General features: G+C 46.1%; 1 protein-coding gene across 5 annotated transcripts in view; it reads right to left on the bottom strand.

The window, feature by feature from the left end:
* LMTK2 (lemur tail kinase 2) overlaps positions 1-16,967 on the bottom strand; it is an 88,180-nt gene extending 71,213 nt beyond the window's left edge. Inside the window, exons 1-2 of one of the 5 annotated variants that reach the window (XM_089895634.1) lie at positions 16,737-16,967; positions 13,418-13,524 (exon numbers count right to left, since the gene is read on the bottom strand). Coding sequence is in view for 3 of the 5 variants with exons in the window: in XM_089895636.1 (XP_089751762.1) it covers positions 10,811-10,892 (82 nt within the window). In the remaining 2 variants the exon portion in view is untranslated. Of the gene's footprint in view, positions 1-5,551; positions 10,777-10,810; positions 11,897-13,417; positions 13,525-16,736 lie in introns of those variants that run through there. The other 4 variants (XM_089895636.1, XM_022587722.3, XM_022587723.3 and 1 more) reach the window with 4 other exon arrangements.
* Positions 16,968-20,695: the final 3,728 nt, after the last annotated feature.

Genomic DNA, 20,695 nt, shown 5'->3' with positions numbered 1-20,695 from the left:
TAGATTCTTAGAATGAAATTCTTTTCTCCTGTGCAAAGCATATGTATTGCCAAAAAAAACCCAACAAAAAACGAAAACAGAGTCCAGAATTATCTGTACTAGTGTGTGGGCCTATGATGTTCTTTTTATTTATTTATTTATTTATTTATTTATTTTTGGCTGCGTTGGGTCTTCAGTGCTGCGCGCGGGCTTTCTCCAGTTGCAGCGACTAGGGGCTACTCTTCGTTGCAGTGCACGGACTTCTCATTGCGGTGGCTTCTCTTGTTGCAGAACACGGGCTCTAGGTGCGAGGGCTTCAGTAGTTGTGGCACGCGGGCTCAGTAGTTGTGGTTCGCGGGCTCTAGAGCACAGGCTCAGTAGCTGTGGCACACGGGCTTAGTTGCTCCGCAGCATGTGGGATCTTCCTGGACCAGGGCTCAAACCCGTGTCCCCTGCATTGGCAGGCGGATCCTTAACCACTGCGCCACCAGGGAAGTCCCGGGCCTATGACGTTCTTAATCAAAGCCAACTGATTATACAATCATCATTCTGTAGCAGTTTTAGAGAGGGATAGTTTGCTTTCTTTAGCTCGTCATAAAAATATTTTGTACACATCAATACACCCACAGAAAGTACATCAAATTACGTCAACTAGCTTTAAAAAAAGTACCTGTTGAAAAATACAAAATGGGCTACAAACCCGAGGCTATTCCAAAATAAACCAGTTTAGAAAAACAAACTTTTTTTATAGCAAAATGTTAACAACATGGTATTATACTGGAAAAAACTAACCCCGCAAGTTCTTGTACAGGTCAAGAATCAGGGACTCTCACAAAGCATGCACATCTGTCACCTGGAGAACTAAGAATGTCATGAGTTATACCTGCTCAAGCTTAGTTTCCTTGCTGGTCTGAGCTGCAGTGGGCAGAACCCTGGCAGGCCAGGGCAGGAACGTCTACACCATGAGGTTCACAGCTCACAGTACTGGCATCTGACTGTCAGGCTACCAGCTCACGATTCTTTTTTACTGATTATTTATACAGGAGATTTATAAAATGTAAAGAGGTTATTATTTATACTGACTCCCAGAGAAGGGGCTAAAGTTACAAAAAAAAAAAATGAATGAAAGGAAAGGTCTTTGGAGCGGTTAAGTGCTGTAAGTGTGTTCTACCCTGTTTAAATTCCTTTGTGGTTACAGCACACATACTTTGCACAGGAGGTTTCTTCAGAATGATACTCATGTATGGTGGTCAGGAGCAGAGAGCACTTCAGATTTTAGGTGTTGACATGAATCTTTTAATTTTAAATTGTTCTTCCTTCCTTGAGTCTCACTAGCTCCACAAGTCAATAGATTTCTATTAAATAACTGATATTATTTTGTCTCTAGTAGAAGATAAAACATTTTGTGTCTCGGGATTGGAGAAATCGCCTGAAAAGTACTACAAATGCAGATTTCCGGGCCAACATCCAGAATTCCAACTGAGCTGGTTTGTTTGGGGGCCCCCAAACCTGCATTTCTACAAGTACCTGGGTGATCTTGATGCAAATAATCCTGTTTTATAAAAACATCTTTACTTTTTCCTGAAACAATTTCAGCTGAACTTGATACCGTGGCTGGGATTTATATCAAAACAGTGGGGGCCACTGGGCCAGTGGGAAAGGTACACGTGAACAAGATTCACCATAAATTCAAAATTGCTGATGCTGGGTGACAGGCACATGAGGGTTCATTATATTAATTATTCTACTTTTGTGTATGTTTGAAATTTTCCATAATAAAAAATGAAAAGAAACAAAAAGCTCCGTAAAAAAAATCACAGCAAGTCTACAGCCCCCTGTGCTTTCCAAGAGACTTGCCACTGGACGTTATATCTGAACTTTCACCAATTAAAGGAGTTGCCTATGATCCCTTTCAACAATTTCCAAAGCTGATAGGCCCCCTAAAATAATTCTCTCTAACTAGACCCTTAAGCTTACAAGGTTTCCCTCCTATTCTTAGAGATTAGGCTGCTCTTGGAGAGAGTCAATAAAATCTTTCAAATATCCATTGCTCTGAAAATAAAAATAACATCTTGCCAATACCACTATACCACAAGTGTGGGATGTGTAGTATATACGATGGTATTAATAGGCAGTTAAACGGTGGTCAAGTGACACGGTCAAACGTGCACAGGGTCCATCCAAGTCATCTGTCTCTTAGAGGCCCTTTGTCCCTCCAAAATCTCTCACTGACTCTCTCTCTTTTCCCAACACCTAGGATTAGATACAGGAAGCAGAGGATCAAACCCCTATAATACGGGACCTAATGAAACTTAAAAGCTTTTGTACAGCAAAGGAAAACATAAACAAGACGAAAAGACAACCCTCAAAATGGGAGAAAATATTTGCAAAGGAAGCAACTGACAAAGAATTAATCTCCAAAATTTACAAGCAGCTCATGCAGTTCAATATCAAAAATACAAACAACCCAATCCAAAAATGGACAGAAGACCTAAATAGACATTTCTCCAAAGAAGATATAAGATTGCCAACAAACACATGAAAGGATGCTCAGCGACACTAATCATTACAGAAAGGCAAATCAAAACTACAGTGAGGTATCACCTCACACCACTCTGAATGGCCATCATCAAAAAATCTACAAACAATAAACGCTGGAGAGGGTGTGGAGAAAAGGGAACCCTCTTGCACTGTTGGTGGGAATGTAAATTGATACAGCCACTATGGAGAACAGTATGGAGGTTCCTTAAAGAACTAAAAATAGAACTACCATACAACCCAGCAATCCCACTACCGGGCATATACCCTGAGAAAACTATAATTCAAAAAGAGTCATGTACCACAATGATCATTGCAGCACTATTTACAATAGCCAGGACATGGAAGCAACCTAAATGTCCATCGACAGATGAATGGATAAAGAAGATGTGGCACATATATACAATGGAATATTACTCAGACAAAAAAAGAAACGAAATTGAGTTATTTGTAGTGAGGTGGATGGACCTAGAGTCTGTCATACAGAGTGAAGTAAGTCAGAAAGAGAAAAACAAATACCGTATGCTAACACATATTTATGGAATCTAAAAAAAAAAAAAAAAAAAAAAAGTGGCTCTGAAGAACCTAGGAGCAGGACAGGAATAAAGACACAGACGTAGAGAATGGACTTGAGGACATGGGGAGTGGGAAGCGTAAGCTGGGACAAAGTGAGAGAGTAGCATGGACATATATACACTGCCAAATGTAAAACAGATAGCTAGTGGGAAGCAGCCGCATAACACAGGGAGATCAGCTCCGTGCTTTGGAACCACCTAGAGGGGTGGGAGGGAGATGCAAGAGGGAGGAGATATGGGGATATATGTATATGTATAGCTGATTCACTTTGTTATAAAGCAGAAACTAACACACCATTTTAAAGCAATTACACTCCAATAAAGATGTTAAAATAAAAACAAACAAAAAAGAAAAACCCTATTATAAATGTGCCAGTAGCAGCAAGCAAATCCAGGGCCCAGATATTGGTTTCTAATATCACTCTCCAATAAAAGGAAGCTGCGTGAGACATGGCTGATCCTAGGGCTGGAGCAGGGAATATACAAGGTGAGCTTATAGCGCCAGAAAACAAGGAAGTGCTTAAAAAAAAAAAAGAAAGATGGACATATGTCTATAGGACACAGGAGCCAACTGAAAGGACTCCCAGGGGCCAATTTAAGCAGCAAAATAAATAACAGTATTGAATTATAACCCAAAGTGTAAAATCAATATCCATGTGTCCATACTGATATAAATAATTGAATACGGAAATAAATGGGGAAGAATAGTTAAATACCCTGTACAGAAACCCAGGTAATTTCCACCTCAAGGAGGTGGCACGGAACTCATCACCACTAAGTGCGCGCTGTGCATACGCACAGCGCGGAGAAGGGAGGAAAGGGTAACCTGACAGTGGAGAAAGCTGACACACAGCACCTCGGCCAGGGGATCAAGGGACTAGTAGTCTTGAAAGCACGCACCCTTGACATGATGTCATGAGAACAGCAGTTCAACTCTGTGGTCTTCCTCCCCAAAACACAGAATCCCAGCCTCATAGCTAGAAAAACATCAAACATGCACCAGCTGCGGGATGTTCTACAAAACTCCTGACGAGGACTCCTCAAGATGTCAGGATCATCAAAAACAGGGAACAGACTGGAGGGGCCCAAGGAGCCATGTCAACCAGACACACTGTGGGATCCTGAACCGGAAAAAGGACATCAGGGAAACACTGAAGCAATGCGAGTGAAGTCTGCACGCTGGTTACAATGTATGAGTACCGGCTACTTGTTGTTACCAACGTCAAAAGGGAAAACTGGGCAAAGGATACACAGGAGCTCTTTGTACCATCTTTGCAACTTTCCTGTAAATCTACATTTGTTCTAAAAGAAAAAGTTTATGGCTAAAAATAAAACAACTATCCATGGCCTCATTCCAGGTGAAGGACTGGGGCTGGATGAAGTTCGCAGGACAATGACAGGGTCTAAGCTGACACCCCCTCCTTTTAACACACGCACGCTCTGGAGTGCTGGTCTGGTGAAGTCAGTTCTCCAGCACCATCTCTCTCATACTTCAGCATCACCCACAAACTTCAAAACCACGCAAACACGAGAAATACTGAGGCGATGAGACACAGAGCTTACAATCCAGGTGAAGAGACAGGACTTAAAGAAACAGGTGGTATTTGCTAAGTGCAAGTGGTAGGCCAGTACAACAAACGCAAACCTTTTTTTGATGACGCAACCCACCAGTAAATTTTCTTCGTAGTCCTTCCATTTCATGTAAATTTATTTACAAGTTATACAAATGCATTAGTGTACCAATACACTCTATCCCTCAAAAGTCACATAAGTCAAAAATTTTTAAGGGCGAAATGAAAATAAATTAGAAAATTCCCACGTTTTCATGCTGCATCCCCTGGAACGTCTTGTCCCACAAGGAAACACTCTAAGAGTTCATCAGGGGTGGCCATCGCCAAGCCTGGGCAAGGAGAAAGGTCTCAGTAGGGAAACTGGGGCTGCAAAGAGGTTTAAAAAAAAAAAGACAAAGAAGGAGATGACAGCCCTTAAAAGATACAAGGGGAAGAGTCAGGCAACTGCACACAGAATATGAAGCGCTGGAAGATGGAACTCTGCACAGGATATTTTGCAAACCATGAGCAGATCAATTTAGCTGTTAAGAAAGTGCCATGAGAGGGGGAGAGCAGAGGCTGGGACAGCAGAAACTCAGTTGCCATGACCTCCCTGCCCAAAGCTTCCCAAACTGGGGTCAGATGCTGGGTGCCCAGAGCTACTCCAGCTGCACCATAGCACCGGGTCGTGGCACATCTGTTTGAGGTAATGGGAATTTAAGCCTTTTAAAACAAACATATAATATAGTAAAATGCAAAATCTGCCAAGCTGTTAAAAATAAAATGTTAGGTTTACCACCACCCCTCTGAAGCCCCAGGAAAGCAGAAGAGTACAAAGCGCTCTTCTGCAGTCAGGGTGGAGGGCAGTGGGTGGGGGGCAGAGGCTTTCAGAGAAGTAAAGGCGCTCACCGTGTTGTGTCTCAGGCACCTGCGTTGCGACATTCGGCTTCAGCTGTTCTCATGTTGCCCACTTCAATCACAATAAAGTCCAATGAAATCTGGAATTTCTGCACTGGGCTAACCTTTGCACAAAACCTTCTTTTGAAATATTGAGGTTATTTTTCTGATATGCCTGTTCTTTGTGGCAAATAACTGTAATGCCAAGGCATGGTTCCAAATCAGTCATCTACTACAACTTAAAAATACTTCACTCCAACATTTTGCTCTGACACAGGTTTTGCCACATCTCCTCAGCTTTCTTACAGTGTCTTCATATGAGGATTCACAGAAAAGCAGGAATTCGAATCTAAAAACCACCCCAGATACAGCAGTTTGTTTTAGACCAGGAACGTTTGTCCAGCTTCTCCTTTCTATAATATTCCTTTCCTCGTGTCTGAGTAATAAATAAAAATTTCAAAGAGTGAAGCACCGCTAGAGGACTGCAAAAATACATAATTTTAAAAGAGAGAGAGAGAGAGAGAGAAAGCAAGTCTGCCACATTCGTCTCTCCAAATGACATTTTCTAAGGGGAAGCCTCAGCACTGTGCTGGTCCTACCACAGTCTGGGTGAACGGGCTCCCTTCAGGGACACTTTCTGTGAGTACACAATTTTGTTTGGGATCAACCAAACTTAGATTGCCCGTGGTTCCTTTAAGTAAATTAAAACCAGCAATTGTTCACATGCAAGAGTTTTAGTCATCTCGATGTTCAAAAACAGGTTTATTATATAAAAGCAGACTAATCCAGATCATCTTAAAATTTTCTAGCATAATTCCCCAAGACTATAAATTTCAAGAAGTAGGGCTTCCCTGGTGGCGCAGTGGTTGAGAGTCCGCCTGCCAATGCAGGGGACACGGGTTCGTGCCCCGGTCCGGGAAGATCCCACGTGCTGCGGAGCAGCTGGGCCCATGAGCCATGGGCCCGTGAGCCATGGCCGCTGAGCCTGCGCGTCCGGAGCCTGTGCTCCGCAACGGGAGAGGCCACAACGGTGAGAGGCCCACGTACCACAAAAAAAGAAGTAACACTACCAGCTTATACATCATACTTCAATAAGCCAGATTTCTCTCTAAAGGATCTTCACCCATCATATAATTTGCTATTTTGAGAAACAAAGATTTTTTTACATCCATAAGTTCTAGGCATTCCATGATACGCAGCTACCACGGTGACTTCCTTCTTTGAAGCCATACCACCCACCATTAGTCAATTCTAGGATAACCCACCAAATTTACAAAGAAATCTGAAGCAATGAAGGAATCTATGTTGCCAAGGGCCAAACCTGTAGCAGGCATGGCTATCACGTGACAGCAGCCCCTTAGGTAAATATTATCATCATCCTTTTTTAATAGTTGAATTCTAAGAAGCTTGGAGAGGTCAAGTGACTGGGCAAGGTCTTAAAAGCTTTAAAGTGGCAGAGGAAGGCCTCACACCCAGACTAACTCCGAAGTCCAAGCTCTGGCCACAACGCCTGCTCCTCCTGTGACTGGTTCATGAATTTTACTCTCAACTGAGCTGAAAAGGTGGATCCTTTTTATATGTCCACCTACAAGGACTTTTTTGAGGACCAGTCTGTTTAACAGTCTCAGAACCCTGGCTATCCCCTATATGACATTTACATTACGAAGTGTTTTTCATTATATGTACAGCTGTTCTAAGTGACACAGCCCACAGGAGCACAGAGGGCCCAAATTTCAGGAGAATTGCGTGAACAGTCAGCACATCTGCACATCGATATCAGCAAAACTGTAGAGATCTGATAACTTCGATGCTGATCAGCTACCAAGTTGCTGGACAGATTTCCTATTACTATGCAAATGAACATATTTAGTTAACCCCAAAATATCACCTACTGAAAGCAATTAACAGCATTCCCAGTCTAAATCAGATCTCAAGCCTTAGAGCCATATATCCTGACAAGAATTTGCATGGAAAGCTCTCAGAAGCTGTTAAAATAAACACAAAAATTCACACTTTAGAAAGCACTTCCTTTACTTCAGAAATCTTTTTCAAGATACAAGCCTGTTTGCTTAATCTAAAACAAAAGCCCCGGTTTCACAAGCTGCTGTTTAATCAGTAGCTGAGTCCCACCGGCTTCACAGACTTCCGTGAGGTCCTTTATCTGCAACTGCTAAAAGCTTCCTCTGTACTCGGTGACCTAATATGCCACAGAACAATAGAAGTGAGTTTCCTTGTCTAAGCACTGTCCTAATATTAATAACAAGTTGTGGACTTAGAGGAATGCCTTCACGCATACAACATCTTTCTTTATGATGTGAATTCTGAGAATCTTACAAAAGGCACATAAATATTTGCCAAGAGAAGAAAGGTCTGATAACTATGATCTGGAGAAAAAGAATTTCTTAACTGTAATCTTAGTTTGGTAACTGAACTGTGTGTGAAACAGTGGACTTCCTGCCTTTACGTAAGCTTCCTAAGTGAGGACCGGGATCTCAGTCTATATAATAAGGGCCTTTGCAGAAATATAGATTCTCAGGAAAGCCCCCCCCCCCACCGCCCAGGGAGGACATAAGGGACTCTCAGAGTGATAAAGAGATTCTCCCCCACCAAATTCGACCTAGAAATGCCTTCTTGCCTGATGGGCAAAGGCAATCCACATATTTACAAAGCTTACTATGACTGAATGGGTAAATACCTTTTTTCAACTTTAGAACCTAGAAATGATTCTGGATGACAAAGAAACGTGGGATAAATGAACTTCGATTTAAATGCTGAATTTCAGTTAACTGTCTCATTTCCGCATGCAAACAGGCTGGCAAAGGATACAATTCAAGTATTTTTTCCAATCTACTGTTGATAAGCCATGCTTTCTCCAAGGCAGTATTAACCAGTTTGAACTTTAAGCAGAATAAGGCCAAGGAGGCAAAGACCATATACAACGGATCTACTCTGAATTTGAAAATGGCCAGCTCTCCCTTTGTAAAGAGTACAGGCCCCCAGATAATCAAAAGCTTGATAGTTGTTTTCAATGTTTAACTGCTCTTTTATCTACTATGTATGTTCCAGAGGGGTTCCTCTTTCTTAACCAGCGAACTCACTTATCAGGATTAGCTCAAAGGTTTCTTTACTCTTCTTGGTCAAGAATCTACCCCCATTACCAGGATTAACAATCCCTTCTGAATGGAAATAAAAACTCCCAAATCTATGTGTGATTGTGCATTTTTTCCACATAATTTAACCGTAGTAGGTATTTGTCATCCATAGGCCACAAGTCTCACCATACACCCTCCAAGCAATAGAACATGAGGGAAAATCTACAAAAGCTGCTACAAGTCACCAAATAGTTCTTTACATTTTTTTAATGCCAAGATTTAATATTTCTATTTATGGATTAATTTTCTTGATTGCTTTGTTTTACATACAACACTCCAACAAAAACTTCCATTTTTTGATTCATACCTCCATGAAATAGTAAAAGAAGGGAATAAACACATTAAGAGGTTTATAGGGACTTCCCTGGTGGACCAGTGGTTAAGACTCCGAGCTTCCACTGCAGGGGGCATGGGTTCAATCCCTGGTCGGGGAACTAAGATCCCACATGCCTCACGGTTCAGCCAAAAAAAAAAAAGGTTTATAAGCAGCCACATTTCCAAAGTTTCCTAAATAGAATCTGTTTTACAAAATATGTAAAACTTCGATTAAGAGCAAAGTCATCTGGAAACTTCTTGAATCCCTTTCACATATGTAATCTTTATCCACTGTCCTATTCTAGTGCTAATTTTCAATTTCACTATGAATATGTTTCAATATCAACATCAACACTTCTCCCTACAGTCTTTTATAATTTCCCAGGTACTTTCTGTGACTCATACCTGGGCTGCCTATACATTCCTCATAATATTCACTCTTCTTATCTATCAGGTCAGAAAACAGAATTCACCTTACACATATTTGATCTAAGGCAGTGGCAGAAATTTAGCAATACACTACGTGGTACAATGATAACAGTTTATACCCAACTAAAGGGCACTCAATGACATAACCTGGTGTGTCTCTGGAAACAATTATATTTAGCTTCCATCGTAGATGTGTTTGAAAAATATGCCTTTACCAGGGACAGTACCTTCCACATTCTGCACCCAACTAACATCATTCTAAAATAACTCTTGACCTCAAGAGTATTCTAAACAGCTAACAAGAGACCTGAAGTGGTAAAGCAGAAAAATCACACAGCTAGGGGAATCTAAGACCTGGGTTTAAGTTGTGGCTCCTCCTAAAATTTAGCTGTGTCACCTTGGGTAGGTCATTTGACCCCCAGGGCCTCACTATCTTCAACTGCAAAATGAAAGAAATTGGACTAAATTTTCTTTAAGGTCTCTCCCATCTCTAAGATTCCATGATGCTATGAAATTTCAGTCTCCCCTCATTTCAAAGATAAGCAACAGATGACAATGGTAAATTAGCCTAGATTATTTTTTTCCTTAAAAAAAAATTATCCAACTTGAGATGCTTTCCTGGACTGAAGTTTTATCTGAGAAAATAAACCACAAACGAAAACGATGGGGAGAAAAAAAGAAAATCACACACTGACGTAGCTAAAATAGAAACTTCAATCACCCTTGGGCCATTTTGTCAATAGTTATTCAAAGGCTGCTACTCTAATCACTGGCTTCCTAAAGTAGAGATATTTATAGAGTGGTTTCCTTCTCATTCCCAGAGATTCAATCTGAATAAAACGCACAGCGTCTAAAATCAATTTACAACTTCAGAACAAGTTACAGGGAGCGAAGGAAAGTCTGCGCAGCTCTCCAAGTCATTTGCATTTAAGTATGATTAGGGCTAAGAAACGGTTCTTATTATAAGATGTGAGAAAAGCACAGGAGGCAGGTGACATCTGGAAAAGGAAGCAGAACTGCCAGCAAGGGATGTAGGCTGAGGACCTTCAGGCAACAGGTCCAGAGTCGGTGCTGCAGTCTACCCCGGGAGGGGTCGATCGCTGCCGCCCCGCTCGCAGTCCTCCCCAGCCCCATCCGCATCGCCTCGCCCCCGCTTCGGCCCTCGAGAGGCAGCCCGCCCCCCCCCGCCCAACACACGTCCCTGCTGCAAAATCTCCCTAATCACTGGTTTCCCCGGGCCTCCCGCCCCGGCAGGCCCTCCGATTCCTCGGCGCCGAGGCCGGACCGGGCCTGCAGCCTCCTTCCCAGCCACTCCCGTCGCAGCGGCCCCGCAGCCCGGTCCCCTCAGCCCCGTCCCTGCCTCGGGCCCGCTCACCTGCACCTGTTTGCGGAAGTGGCGCGGCCCCGGCACTGCCGGCGGCCAGGAGCAGCAGCAGCAACGGCGGGGGCCCCGGCATCTCGCCCACGGCGCAGCCCCGGAGACTGGCTCTCGGGTTGCCTTCCGTCCGTCCGTCCGTCAGTCGGTCCTGTCTCCCTCCGCTGCCTCAGCGGCACCCGCGCCGGCTGCTCCTGAGCACACGTCGTTTCGGCCAAACCTCAGCCCAGATCCTGGTCCGCACCCACCGCTCCAACCACAGAAACACCATCCTTCCCGCCCGCCCGCCTGCGCCGCCGCCGCCGCCTCTCAACAGAAGCAACGGCAGCAGCTCTGCGGAGCCGCGAGCCAGTGCAGCCGCGCTCCCACCGCCATGATGGGCTGCGTCATGTGACGTAAGGTGGGGGGGCGGGACGCCGTGATAGACAGCCCACCCCGCCAATCGTCAGCTCCACACCCGCCTGGGAGGCCCCGCCCATCACCCAGGCTGAGGGAGGGTGGCCGCCGGTGCGCCCCCTGCAGACCAAGAAGTGGGTGAGCAGCAGGTGATGCCAGCAATTATTTTACAATTTTTTAAAAAGGGAAGTATAAAGAAGATAATGAAAAGCATCCAGAATCCATTCTGAATTTTTTTCTCAGTATTTCAAAACGTGTAAAAATAGGCCTGTTTTGTCTTCTGCCTTTTTTACTTGCAACAGACGTTTTAGACTCTTCTTAGGTTGACCTATCAGCCACCAAGGAGCTTTGGGCTTTTTTATTTCAATTCAACAAGAATAGAATACCTCTCCCCTCGCACCCACTAGTTCAGCTCCTGAGCTCAAGCTGTTCCTCTTGGCAAGAGTTCCCTTCCTGTCCTTTCTTGGCCACCTGGCACACTCCCTTTCCACTGTCGAGACTCACCTGAAGAATGATGTCATCTAAGAAGACCTCTCCCAACCTCAGGAGAAATGACTAGCAATGCCTAGTGCCCCTCCCTGGCCCTGGACAGACTGCTATCCCAGCTGCCATATTTTATTGTCCCTGTAAGTTCCCTAAGGACAGGAACTGTGCACGTGTCCTCTGGGGGTGGCTCCAGTAGGAATTCTCCAAAGCAGTGGTGCCTGGTCCTGGATGCCCGCCTCTTCCCACCAAGTGACAAGACTCAGCCAACACGTGAGGAGAGCATCCTTCTGCAGAAAGGGTAGAGAAAAAAATACTTTCCAGGTAGAAGTGACAATGATCAGAAGCCTGGAGGCTGGGAAAATGCTGGGCTCTTCCGGAGAATGCACCCAGAGTCCAGTTTGTGCATGAGAGGGACTGTTTTGAATCTTATCAGATGGGGCAGCACGGGGGAGCCTCCCCAATTCTCCGGGCTCCTCAAATGTCCATCCCAAATGCCAGCTCTCTGTGGGGGGCTAACCCGTGTGGACACATGGACCATGCCCAGGGGATATTTGTTGAATGATTAAGGCAAGCCAATAAACACCTAAGTAAACAAATAGCTGGAACGTGGAAGTGCTGGGTTAAAGCGTATATGGCTGTCTGCTGATCTCTATGTGGGAAAGGAAAGGAAGGCAAAGGTCTGGAAAAGAGCCACAATCACCCTGTTGTGCTTCTCCTTGGATCAGGAAGCTCCGGACTTTGAGTTTGAGAAAGCCAGGGAATGCTCACACTGTTTCCCGTGGGGAGTCACTGGATTTGTGTGCAGCAGTGCTGGCCCAACCAAAGCCCTGACTCATAATCCTTGTGGCTGTTAATCATAATTAAAGTGAGCTCCAACGACCACATGTCAGACCACAATCCCAAAGCAGGTTTCGTTATTAATCGACCAGCTGAAAAGTTTTTTTAAAAACTTTTTTCCTTTCCACTTCACAGAGCAAGGGTTAAGGTGCACATTCCTCGGGCGGTGTCTAATGGAAACCTTTAACCTACCACCTACCTCACTGCTCACATCTTTGCCCAGTGATTCTCTTGAAGACTTCCAGTTAGAGAATTTATAAAGCAAATAAGAACCTGTTTGCTTTGTTTAGTTTCCTCTAGGAATCAGAAAACAACCTTTGGCACAATTTGGGATTAGATCCCTAAGATGAGAAGCAATATCTTTCAGTGTTTCTATAGCTGTTCTCACCTGTGCTCGGCCTTTTCCAATTTTTCTTGCATGCCAAGCCATCACTTGGATGATTCTACAGGCATTGTCTGTCCTGCCAGCAAGCTCTGGCTGAGGGCTGGATTCAAGGGATATGGATTCAGTTTAGTACTGGATAAGCATGCATCTCTGAGTACCCTAAATGTTTGCAGGGCTGAGCTGGATCAAATGGGTGCATCTGTGAGGGTCCTGTCAGTGGTATACTGGAGCCAGCTGGTACCAGCTTGTGAAAGCCAATTGTTAAATCTTCAGGAATTTTGCATGCCAGTTGTTAGACACAGCCATTGTTGAAAATTAATTTATATAAACTTGCAATTAAATAAATTATGTTAAAAACAAAAGTAATAAGGAGAAGCATTTTCAGAATGGAAAGCAATGAGAAAACTAGCAAAAATTGCCAAAATCAACTTCTTCAGAACTCTAGAAATTAGCCAAAGGTTTGCAACATCACAAGGAGCATTTATTAAAGAAAAATGGCTGACCTCAGTAAAAACTGTGAGCTTCGTGGTGTTTTCACTTGCTGTAGCCACATTCTTCTCTCCCGTGTCCGTGGTAGTCTTGAAAAACATCAACCTCACAACCATGGCAGCTGTGAAAATGAACAGCCTAGCTAAGCTACTGGAGGGGACAGAACAGGCTTGGAGCTCTCCCGAAAGCTGCATCCCCAGAAAACTGTCACTATTTGACCTGTCAGGCAGCTCCCTAGAAAGGCATCATTCTCAGGATTTGTCTTTATTTGACAGGATTCAGAACTCCCTTAGTGCAAACAGCACTACCCCCAGTTTGTTGAAAACAACCAGTGGCAACTGTTTAACATTGCAGCTTCCTGAGCCAGTGACACCAGATGGCTGATTGAAAATGTAAAAGAAAAATTTAGGAAATGAGGTGCCAATGGGCAACCGATTTGGAAAATAGTCTGACAGTTCCTCAAAATGTTAAACGTAGGGTCGCCATATGACCCAACAATTCTACTCCTAGATATACACCTAATATAATTGAAGACATGTGTCCACATCAAACCTTGTCCGCCGACATTCATAGCAGCATTATTTATAATAGCCAGAAGGTGGAAACTACGCAAATGTCCATCAACCGATAAATGGATTAACAAAATATGGTATATCCTTGTAATGGAATATTATTCAGCAATAAAAAGGAGTGAAGTACTGATACGTGTTACAACACAGATGAACCTCAGTGAGACCAATCAACACAGATGAACCTCAGCGTTATGCTCAGTGAAAAGAGCCAGTCACGCAAGGTATATTGTATGATTCCATTTTTATGAAATGTCCAGATTAAGTAAATCCATAGAGACAGAAATTAGGTTAGTGGTTGCCTAGGGCCAAGGGAAGAAATGGGGAGTGACTGCTAATAGGTATGGGGTTTCTTTGGGGGGTGTTGGAAATATTCTAAAATTAAATAATGGTGATCATTGCACAACTTCGTGAATATACTAAAATCCATTTTAAAGGAGTGAATTTTGTGGTTTGTGAATTATATCTCAAAGTTGTTATTAAAAAGCAAAGGTTATAAATACTAAAAAGTCAATAATTTTGCTACATTTACTGTTATCTATGCTTTGAGGGTTGTTGTTTTTTTTTTTTTGCCGTACGCGGGCCTCTCACTATTGTGGCCTCTTCCGTTGCGGAGCACAGGCTCCGGACGCGCAGCCTCAGCGGCCATGGCTCACGGGCCCAGCCGCTCCACGGCATGTGGGATCTTCCCGGACCGGGGCACGAACCCATGTCCCCTGCATCGGCAGGCGGACTCTCAACCACTGCGCCACCAGGGAAGCCCTTGAGGTTATTTACATCTGTTGTAGCTATATAGTATAGCAGAAATGCTATATAATACTGTACTACTGCACAACTCTTGCCAACTCTGACTCCAGTGATATCATGTCTATAGCTTGAGTATTTACACCATGGAAATTGGCAAACATTACTAATCAAGGCTCTTTTCCTCCCAGAGAGCCCTAGTTATGCACACTAGTGGTCTTGCCATAGGGCACCCTCCATAGGGTTTCTATGACTGCCGCTTGCTGACTTGAATCCTTTTTGTGGTTGCATTACTTTAATTCAGCTTTGAGCAAATAAAGAGACCATGCAGCTTGGAAATCACCTCTTCCTAGTTCTCTGCCAATGAAACAAAGGCCACACACCTCATCCTCAACTCTCCTTCTAAATGCCTTTGTATGAAGTCCTCACCTTCTGTTGCCTTCTAGATCCTGTGTCTAAAGCTGACTGAGTCAAGGACAGCTCGCCAGATGTGGTGGCCTTTCAGAGCCCTGAGCCACCACCCATTTATGGAGGTGGGGCCCCAATATGGTAAAAATGAATGAATGCACAATGCTATCCCCAAGATAATTACAGGATTTATAAAAGTACCCGACAGACAGTGAGATTCAGGAATGGAATACCACTTTAAAATTACATTATGAGCATATTTTCCCCAAGCTCATCAGGGTGAATGCCTTCATCTGGAAGTGAGTTTTCCTTAACAATGACTTACAAATCATTTTCTATATTTCAGGTACTGCTCTAAGCATTTTGTGATAACTCTTTAAACTTTATCTAATTTTAGAATATTTTCATCATTCCTAAAAGAAGCTCTGCACTCATTTGCTGTCACTCCCCATCGCGCCCCTCCTTCTAGTCCTTGGAAACCACAAATCTACTTTTTGTCTCTATGGATTTACCTAATCTGGACATTTCCTATAAATGGCATCATTCAATATGTGGCTTTTTGTGACTGGTGTAAGCTATTGGCATTCCCATTTTACAGAAGAGGAAACAGAAACAGAGGGGTTAAGTACTTCAGCCGAGGTCACATAGCTAGTAAGTGGCAGAGGCAGGATCCAAACTCAGGCAGCCTGGCTCCAGAGTCCTTGCGAGTCTCAAAATCAAAACTGAATAATGTCAAAAGCAAACACTGAAGGACTTTTGTGAATATGAGCTGGGAGCCAAGTCGCCCTATGTGCGCCCCTCAGGTGAGAGGCCCTATTAGGGGATGCCTCCTGGCGGGGACAGAGGTAGGGATGGGAGAATAGAGGAGGTGGGGAAGCAAATATTACCCTGAAGGCAATAGTTGCTCAATAAAATAAATCTGTTGCGAAAGACAGATTCTCCTCCTGGGATGAACACTTGGGTTTTTTCTCTCTTTGGCCTGCCCAGAAGCTGAATTCCTTCCCATATTGAGAAACCCCCATGATATGAATCTTGGTAGTAGGAAGGTCACCTCCCACTATGAAGACTATGGACCAGGCATGCCCTCTGGGGCCCCAGCAGCCAGGGTATAGCACGTCTTTCCAGGTCCAAGGTGATGCTGGCAGCTGCGTCATCCTGGCACACAGTTCCCTGCTGCCCAGCCCCCTTGGTGGCTGCTCATGTCCTGAACCCAAGCCCAGCTCTTCTGTGGCTGTCCACTGCTCTCCAGCCACTTCTCAGCCCTGTGCAACCTCTCAGAGCATCAGAAGATCCTTGAAACCAACTCTCAGCTACTTAAGTCTCCTGCAAGGATTCTTGGTGGCTTCCTCCCGTGGGTCCAGCCAGCACCCTCGGGACTGCTCCTGAGTCACACCCTCAGGTATCCACCGACCATCAGCTGCAGTCAGTCACTGCACTGGGCAGAGAACATGACGGACACCTCTGCTTGTTGCCTCCCTTGGTGACCCGTCCCTGTCCCTGTCTGACCCCCTACTCGACGTCATCATTCCCCAGAGCAGTTTTCACTCTCTGTGCTCAGGGTTATCGCCTGTTGCCCTCTGCTAGAACAGAAGTCCCATGTAGGGACCCCTACCTGTTGAGTTCTCGGCTGCATCCCCACTGCTAGAAGGTGCCCGGCGCCAGTGGGATCTCCATCCACCACTGTTGAATGGCTGTGGGTTTGTGGCGTGTCAGGACCCAGGTGGGCTGATGTCTGTGTGTCCGGCCAATGCACCACCTCAGTCTGCAGGGTGAGCCAGAGGCGGGGCCAGATGTGCATCCACTCTCCTCTGGAAGCTTCTCCAGGAAAATCTGCTGCAGGCTTAGCCCTCTTATCCTCATTCAGCCAGACACAGGGTTTTATTGTAACTCCTTCTGTGTCTCTCCACGCCCACTCTGCTCCCACCTGAGCACCACTGCCCAGCTGGGTCCCCGGCTGAGCTCGCTGTCACTGTGTCACTCTCCCTCTCTCCCATCTGCCCCAGTCCGCCTCCTGCAGTGTCTTCTTCCTAGATGAAGGTCTACGCGTCAGTCCTCTTCCGAAAAGCATCAGTGGCACTTGTCCACCAAGGGCCTCCCACTGGACTGGCCGGCAGGCCTTCCTCAGCCTCCGCTGGCCTCTCCTCCTGCCCTGCCTCTCTTCCACTCCCACCGACCCCTCACCTCGGAGGTGTTCCCTCCATCTAAAAGGCCCTTCCTTCTTGCTGTTGATGCAACCTGGGTTGCTCTCCACACCCCTCTCCTGACTCCTTCCCCAGTGGCTGTGGACCGAGGGCTTCTCTAGGGCAGGGTGTGTGTACTGCTCATGTCTGCTCCGCACCAGTCATTCACTTGTGATGTCAACAAACTTTGGAGGCGGCTGTGATGTGTCGGGCCGGGTTGAGGCACCAGAGTGAACAAGAGGATGAGGCCCCTGCTCTCAGGAGGTGGTGTCCTAGGACAGGGAGCACCAAGGCTGCTTTGGGAATCCCCTCCTGACTCAGCTTCCCTTGCCCCAAACCTGTAACACCGAGGCTGACATACAGGGGTGACCGCCTGCATCAGCCACTCCAGGCCAGCCTGTGCTGGGAGAGTTTCACCAGGGCGGGGCTGGCACGTGGGCACAGGGTGGCTGGGCAGGTTGGGCGGGTGCCTCGCCCGAACCCATCAGCCGATACACACCATCCTCTCGCTCTTCCTCGGCACTAGGAAGCAAGGCCTGGGAGCTTCAGAGCAGAGGGACTCCTAGGGAGGCTCCCCCAGCAGTGCCACCCCGACCCATCCGAGGTGCCCTTGGTGCCCCAGGGAGGGGCAGCAGAAGCAGGAACTTTCCTTATTCTTTCTGTCTGTCTTTCCCCCAAATGTCGGGGAAACAAAGCCTTCATGGGACCCCAAAGACGAGGACAAGTAAGGAATCGACTCCGCCAGAGCCCAACTGGCCAGAACCTGGGTCCAAAGTCACCCAGATGAACCACAGGCCGCTGTTTGCCGTTGGTGCCTGATCCTGCCTGCGCTCCTTTTCAGGCCCAGCGCCCAGGAGGCAGCCTCGGGTCACCAGTGGCACCCTCACCCCCACCTCGGCTGCCGGAGCCCAAGTCAGGGAGGCCCAGGCGACTTCCTGCACCTCCCTGCGCCCCACCTTCTTGAGCCTGAAGCTGTTTCGGGCAGTTCCAACATCTGCCAACAGGCTGGGCCTGAACGTGTGGCTCCTTCTCTGTTGCTCAGTGAATTTATTACTTACTAGCAGAGGGAGGTGTGGCCGTTTTTAAAATTGCCAGATTTGATTAAAACAGGTCTTTTTGGGCTTCCCTGGTGGCGCAATGGTTGAGAGTCCGCCTGCCGATGCAGGGGACACGGGTTCGTGCCCCGGTCCGGGAGGATCCCACGTGCCGCGGAGCGGCTGTGCCCGTGAGCCATGGCCGCTGAGCCTGCATGTCCGGAGCCTGTGCTCCACAGCGGGAGAGGCCACAGCAGTGAGAGGCCCGCATACCGCAAAACAAAACAAAAAAACACAGGTCTTCTCACTGCTCTTTGAACATCTGGGTTGTAAACATAAACCACAGTTCTTCCAGGGGGCAAATGTGTGTCCCTCTCTCTGATTCCAGGGACAGACAAACCAGATTCTGCTCCGGATGCTCAGACAGGAGCTGTGCCCTGGGTGACACACAAGCATTTCTGGTGCGTTACTTCATTACATCGCAGAATGACCCCCTGGGGTCGGAGCTGTGCCCATTTTACAGGTGCGGGAATTGGGGCATCTTAATTTTCCCTGAGGATGGTGAGGCTGTGGGGTGATATTTGGTCAGCAGCAGGAAGGGCTCATAGGGAGGCTGACCTTCCGCTATGGGCTTCACTTGGGTCCAAGGCCATAGTCTCCCTCCTCACACCTGTTTCCTCTTGGGGGAGATGGGCCCTGACCCAGCTGCTCACCTTTCCTCATGAAGGGTGAGGCTGCCATCTGTGGACAGGTAAGGCTCGTCCCAGGCTGGGCGGGCTGGCGGAGACCCCGAGGAAGGACGGGGCAGAGGGGACCTGGGCATCAGGGACCGACACCAGGTCTGTCCTAGGTCTTGAGAGGACAAAATACCTCCAGCAGCTCTTCAGCTAGACCCGGGGCTTTCCTGCTCCTGGGACTGTCGGGCGTGGGTGTGAGGGATGTCTCCGGGCATCCCTGGACCCAGCCTTCGTCCTCCTCTGCTCGAGCTGTGTTTATGTGGGTCCTGCTCAGCCACGCCCCAGATTCCTTTGAGAACAAGCACCTGTGACTTTCTTCTTATCAAGATAGCTATGGAGTCGAAGCCATGGAAGCTAATGATTCCTGTGGGGAAAACCAATTGCAAACTCCTTTGCCCTCCAAGAAAGCATTTCAAAGAAAAGACCAGAGGCCTCCTGAGCCATTTAAATCCAGGCTGGTGAAAGAGCTGGAGGTGAGGCGGGGGAGACTGAATGCAGAGGCTGCCCTGGCTGATGAGAGGCCTGGCCAGAGAACCAGGGTCCAATGGGGCTGGCTGTTGGGTGCCCAGAAGGGTCTGATGGCCTCACACAGGCCCCGAGCACAGAAACTCCAATAAGGAGGCATAAATAGAGGAAAATCACATCGCAGTAAGGCTGGATGAGAAAGGAAAGTGTGAGGCAAGAGAGAGAGAGAGAGTCCATACAGAGGACAGAGTCCAAAAGGCCTTAAAAGGCAAGAAGGGGATCAAGACCAGAGTGACCACGTTAACAAGGGAAAATGCCATGTTGCCATGTTAAGTTAAAGGAGGCAGCATAAGCCCATGTTCATATTCATATGCATATCATACATATTCATAAGGACTAGACGGAAATCACCAAAACACTAGAGTAATAACATGCTTATGTCTGAAAGGTAGAACTATGGGTGTTTCATTTTTTTCTTCCTTCCGTTATTTATTATTCATTTCTTCTTTTCTTTTTTTTAATTTTTTTCTTTGGTATTTTCTCACTCTTCTGTAATGAGCCTGAATTATTTTATAGGGAAAAGGGCAGATTGTTTTCTTTGTGTGTTTATTTTTGTTTTTAAGCTGGTGGATTTTTACAGACTCGACTAGGTGATATCCTGTCAAGGACAGAAACTTGGTCACCAACGTCGCTTCCCAAGTAGAGAATAGTGAAGACATTTTTAAATATGCTTTCCGTAGAGGAAAATATTCCAGATGACAAAAAAAACGATAATATCCATTTCTAAACATTTATGTTCATGGTGTGAGGGCACCGCTGCTCCTGGCCGAGCCAGTCCGCGTTTTATTTTACACCTTGGGCTCTACTTGCTTGATTATGTACTGTTATCCTCACCAACTCACTGAATCTGCTGCTTGCTGGGAGGTGTTAAAAAAAGCCCTTTTTTAGAGAGATAATTGAATCGGCTGAGGGCAGTGGAGTGTTTTATTTTTGGTGGGGTGGTTGGCTATGTTCCAGGTACTCTCTTTGAATTTGACCTGAAAGATTGTTGCTGTCTGGTGATGGCGGGTAGCTTTTCCATTTGGCTCTTCTGCATTGTTTCTGTGCGAGGTATAGACGCATGGAGTTGAAATTCTATTTGTCATGTCTTTATTC

The sequence above is a fragment of the Delphinapterus leucas genome, chromosome 15, assembly GCF_059928025.1.
Source record: "Delphinapterus leucas isolate spDelLeu-1000000601 "Yukka" chromosome 15, BTC_Dleu_Yukka2, whole genome shotgun sequence".
Classification (NCBI taxonomy): Eukaryota; Metazoa; Chordata; class Mammalia; order Artiodactyla; family Monodontidae; genus Delphinapterus; species Delphinapterus leucas.
The sequence above is the reverse complement of the archived record's forward strand: the minus strand, read 5'-3'. Positions and strand labels throughout refer to the sequence as shown.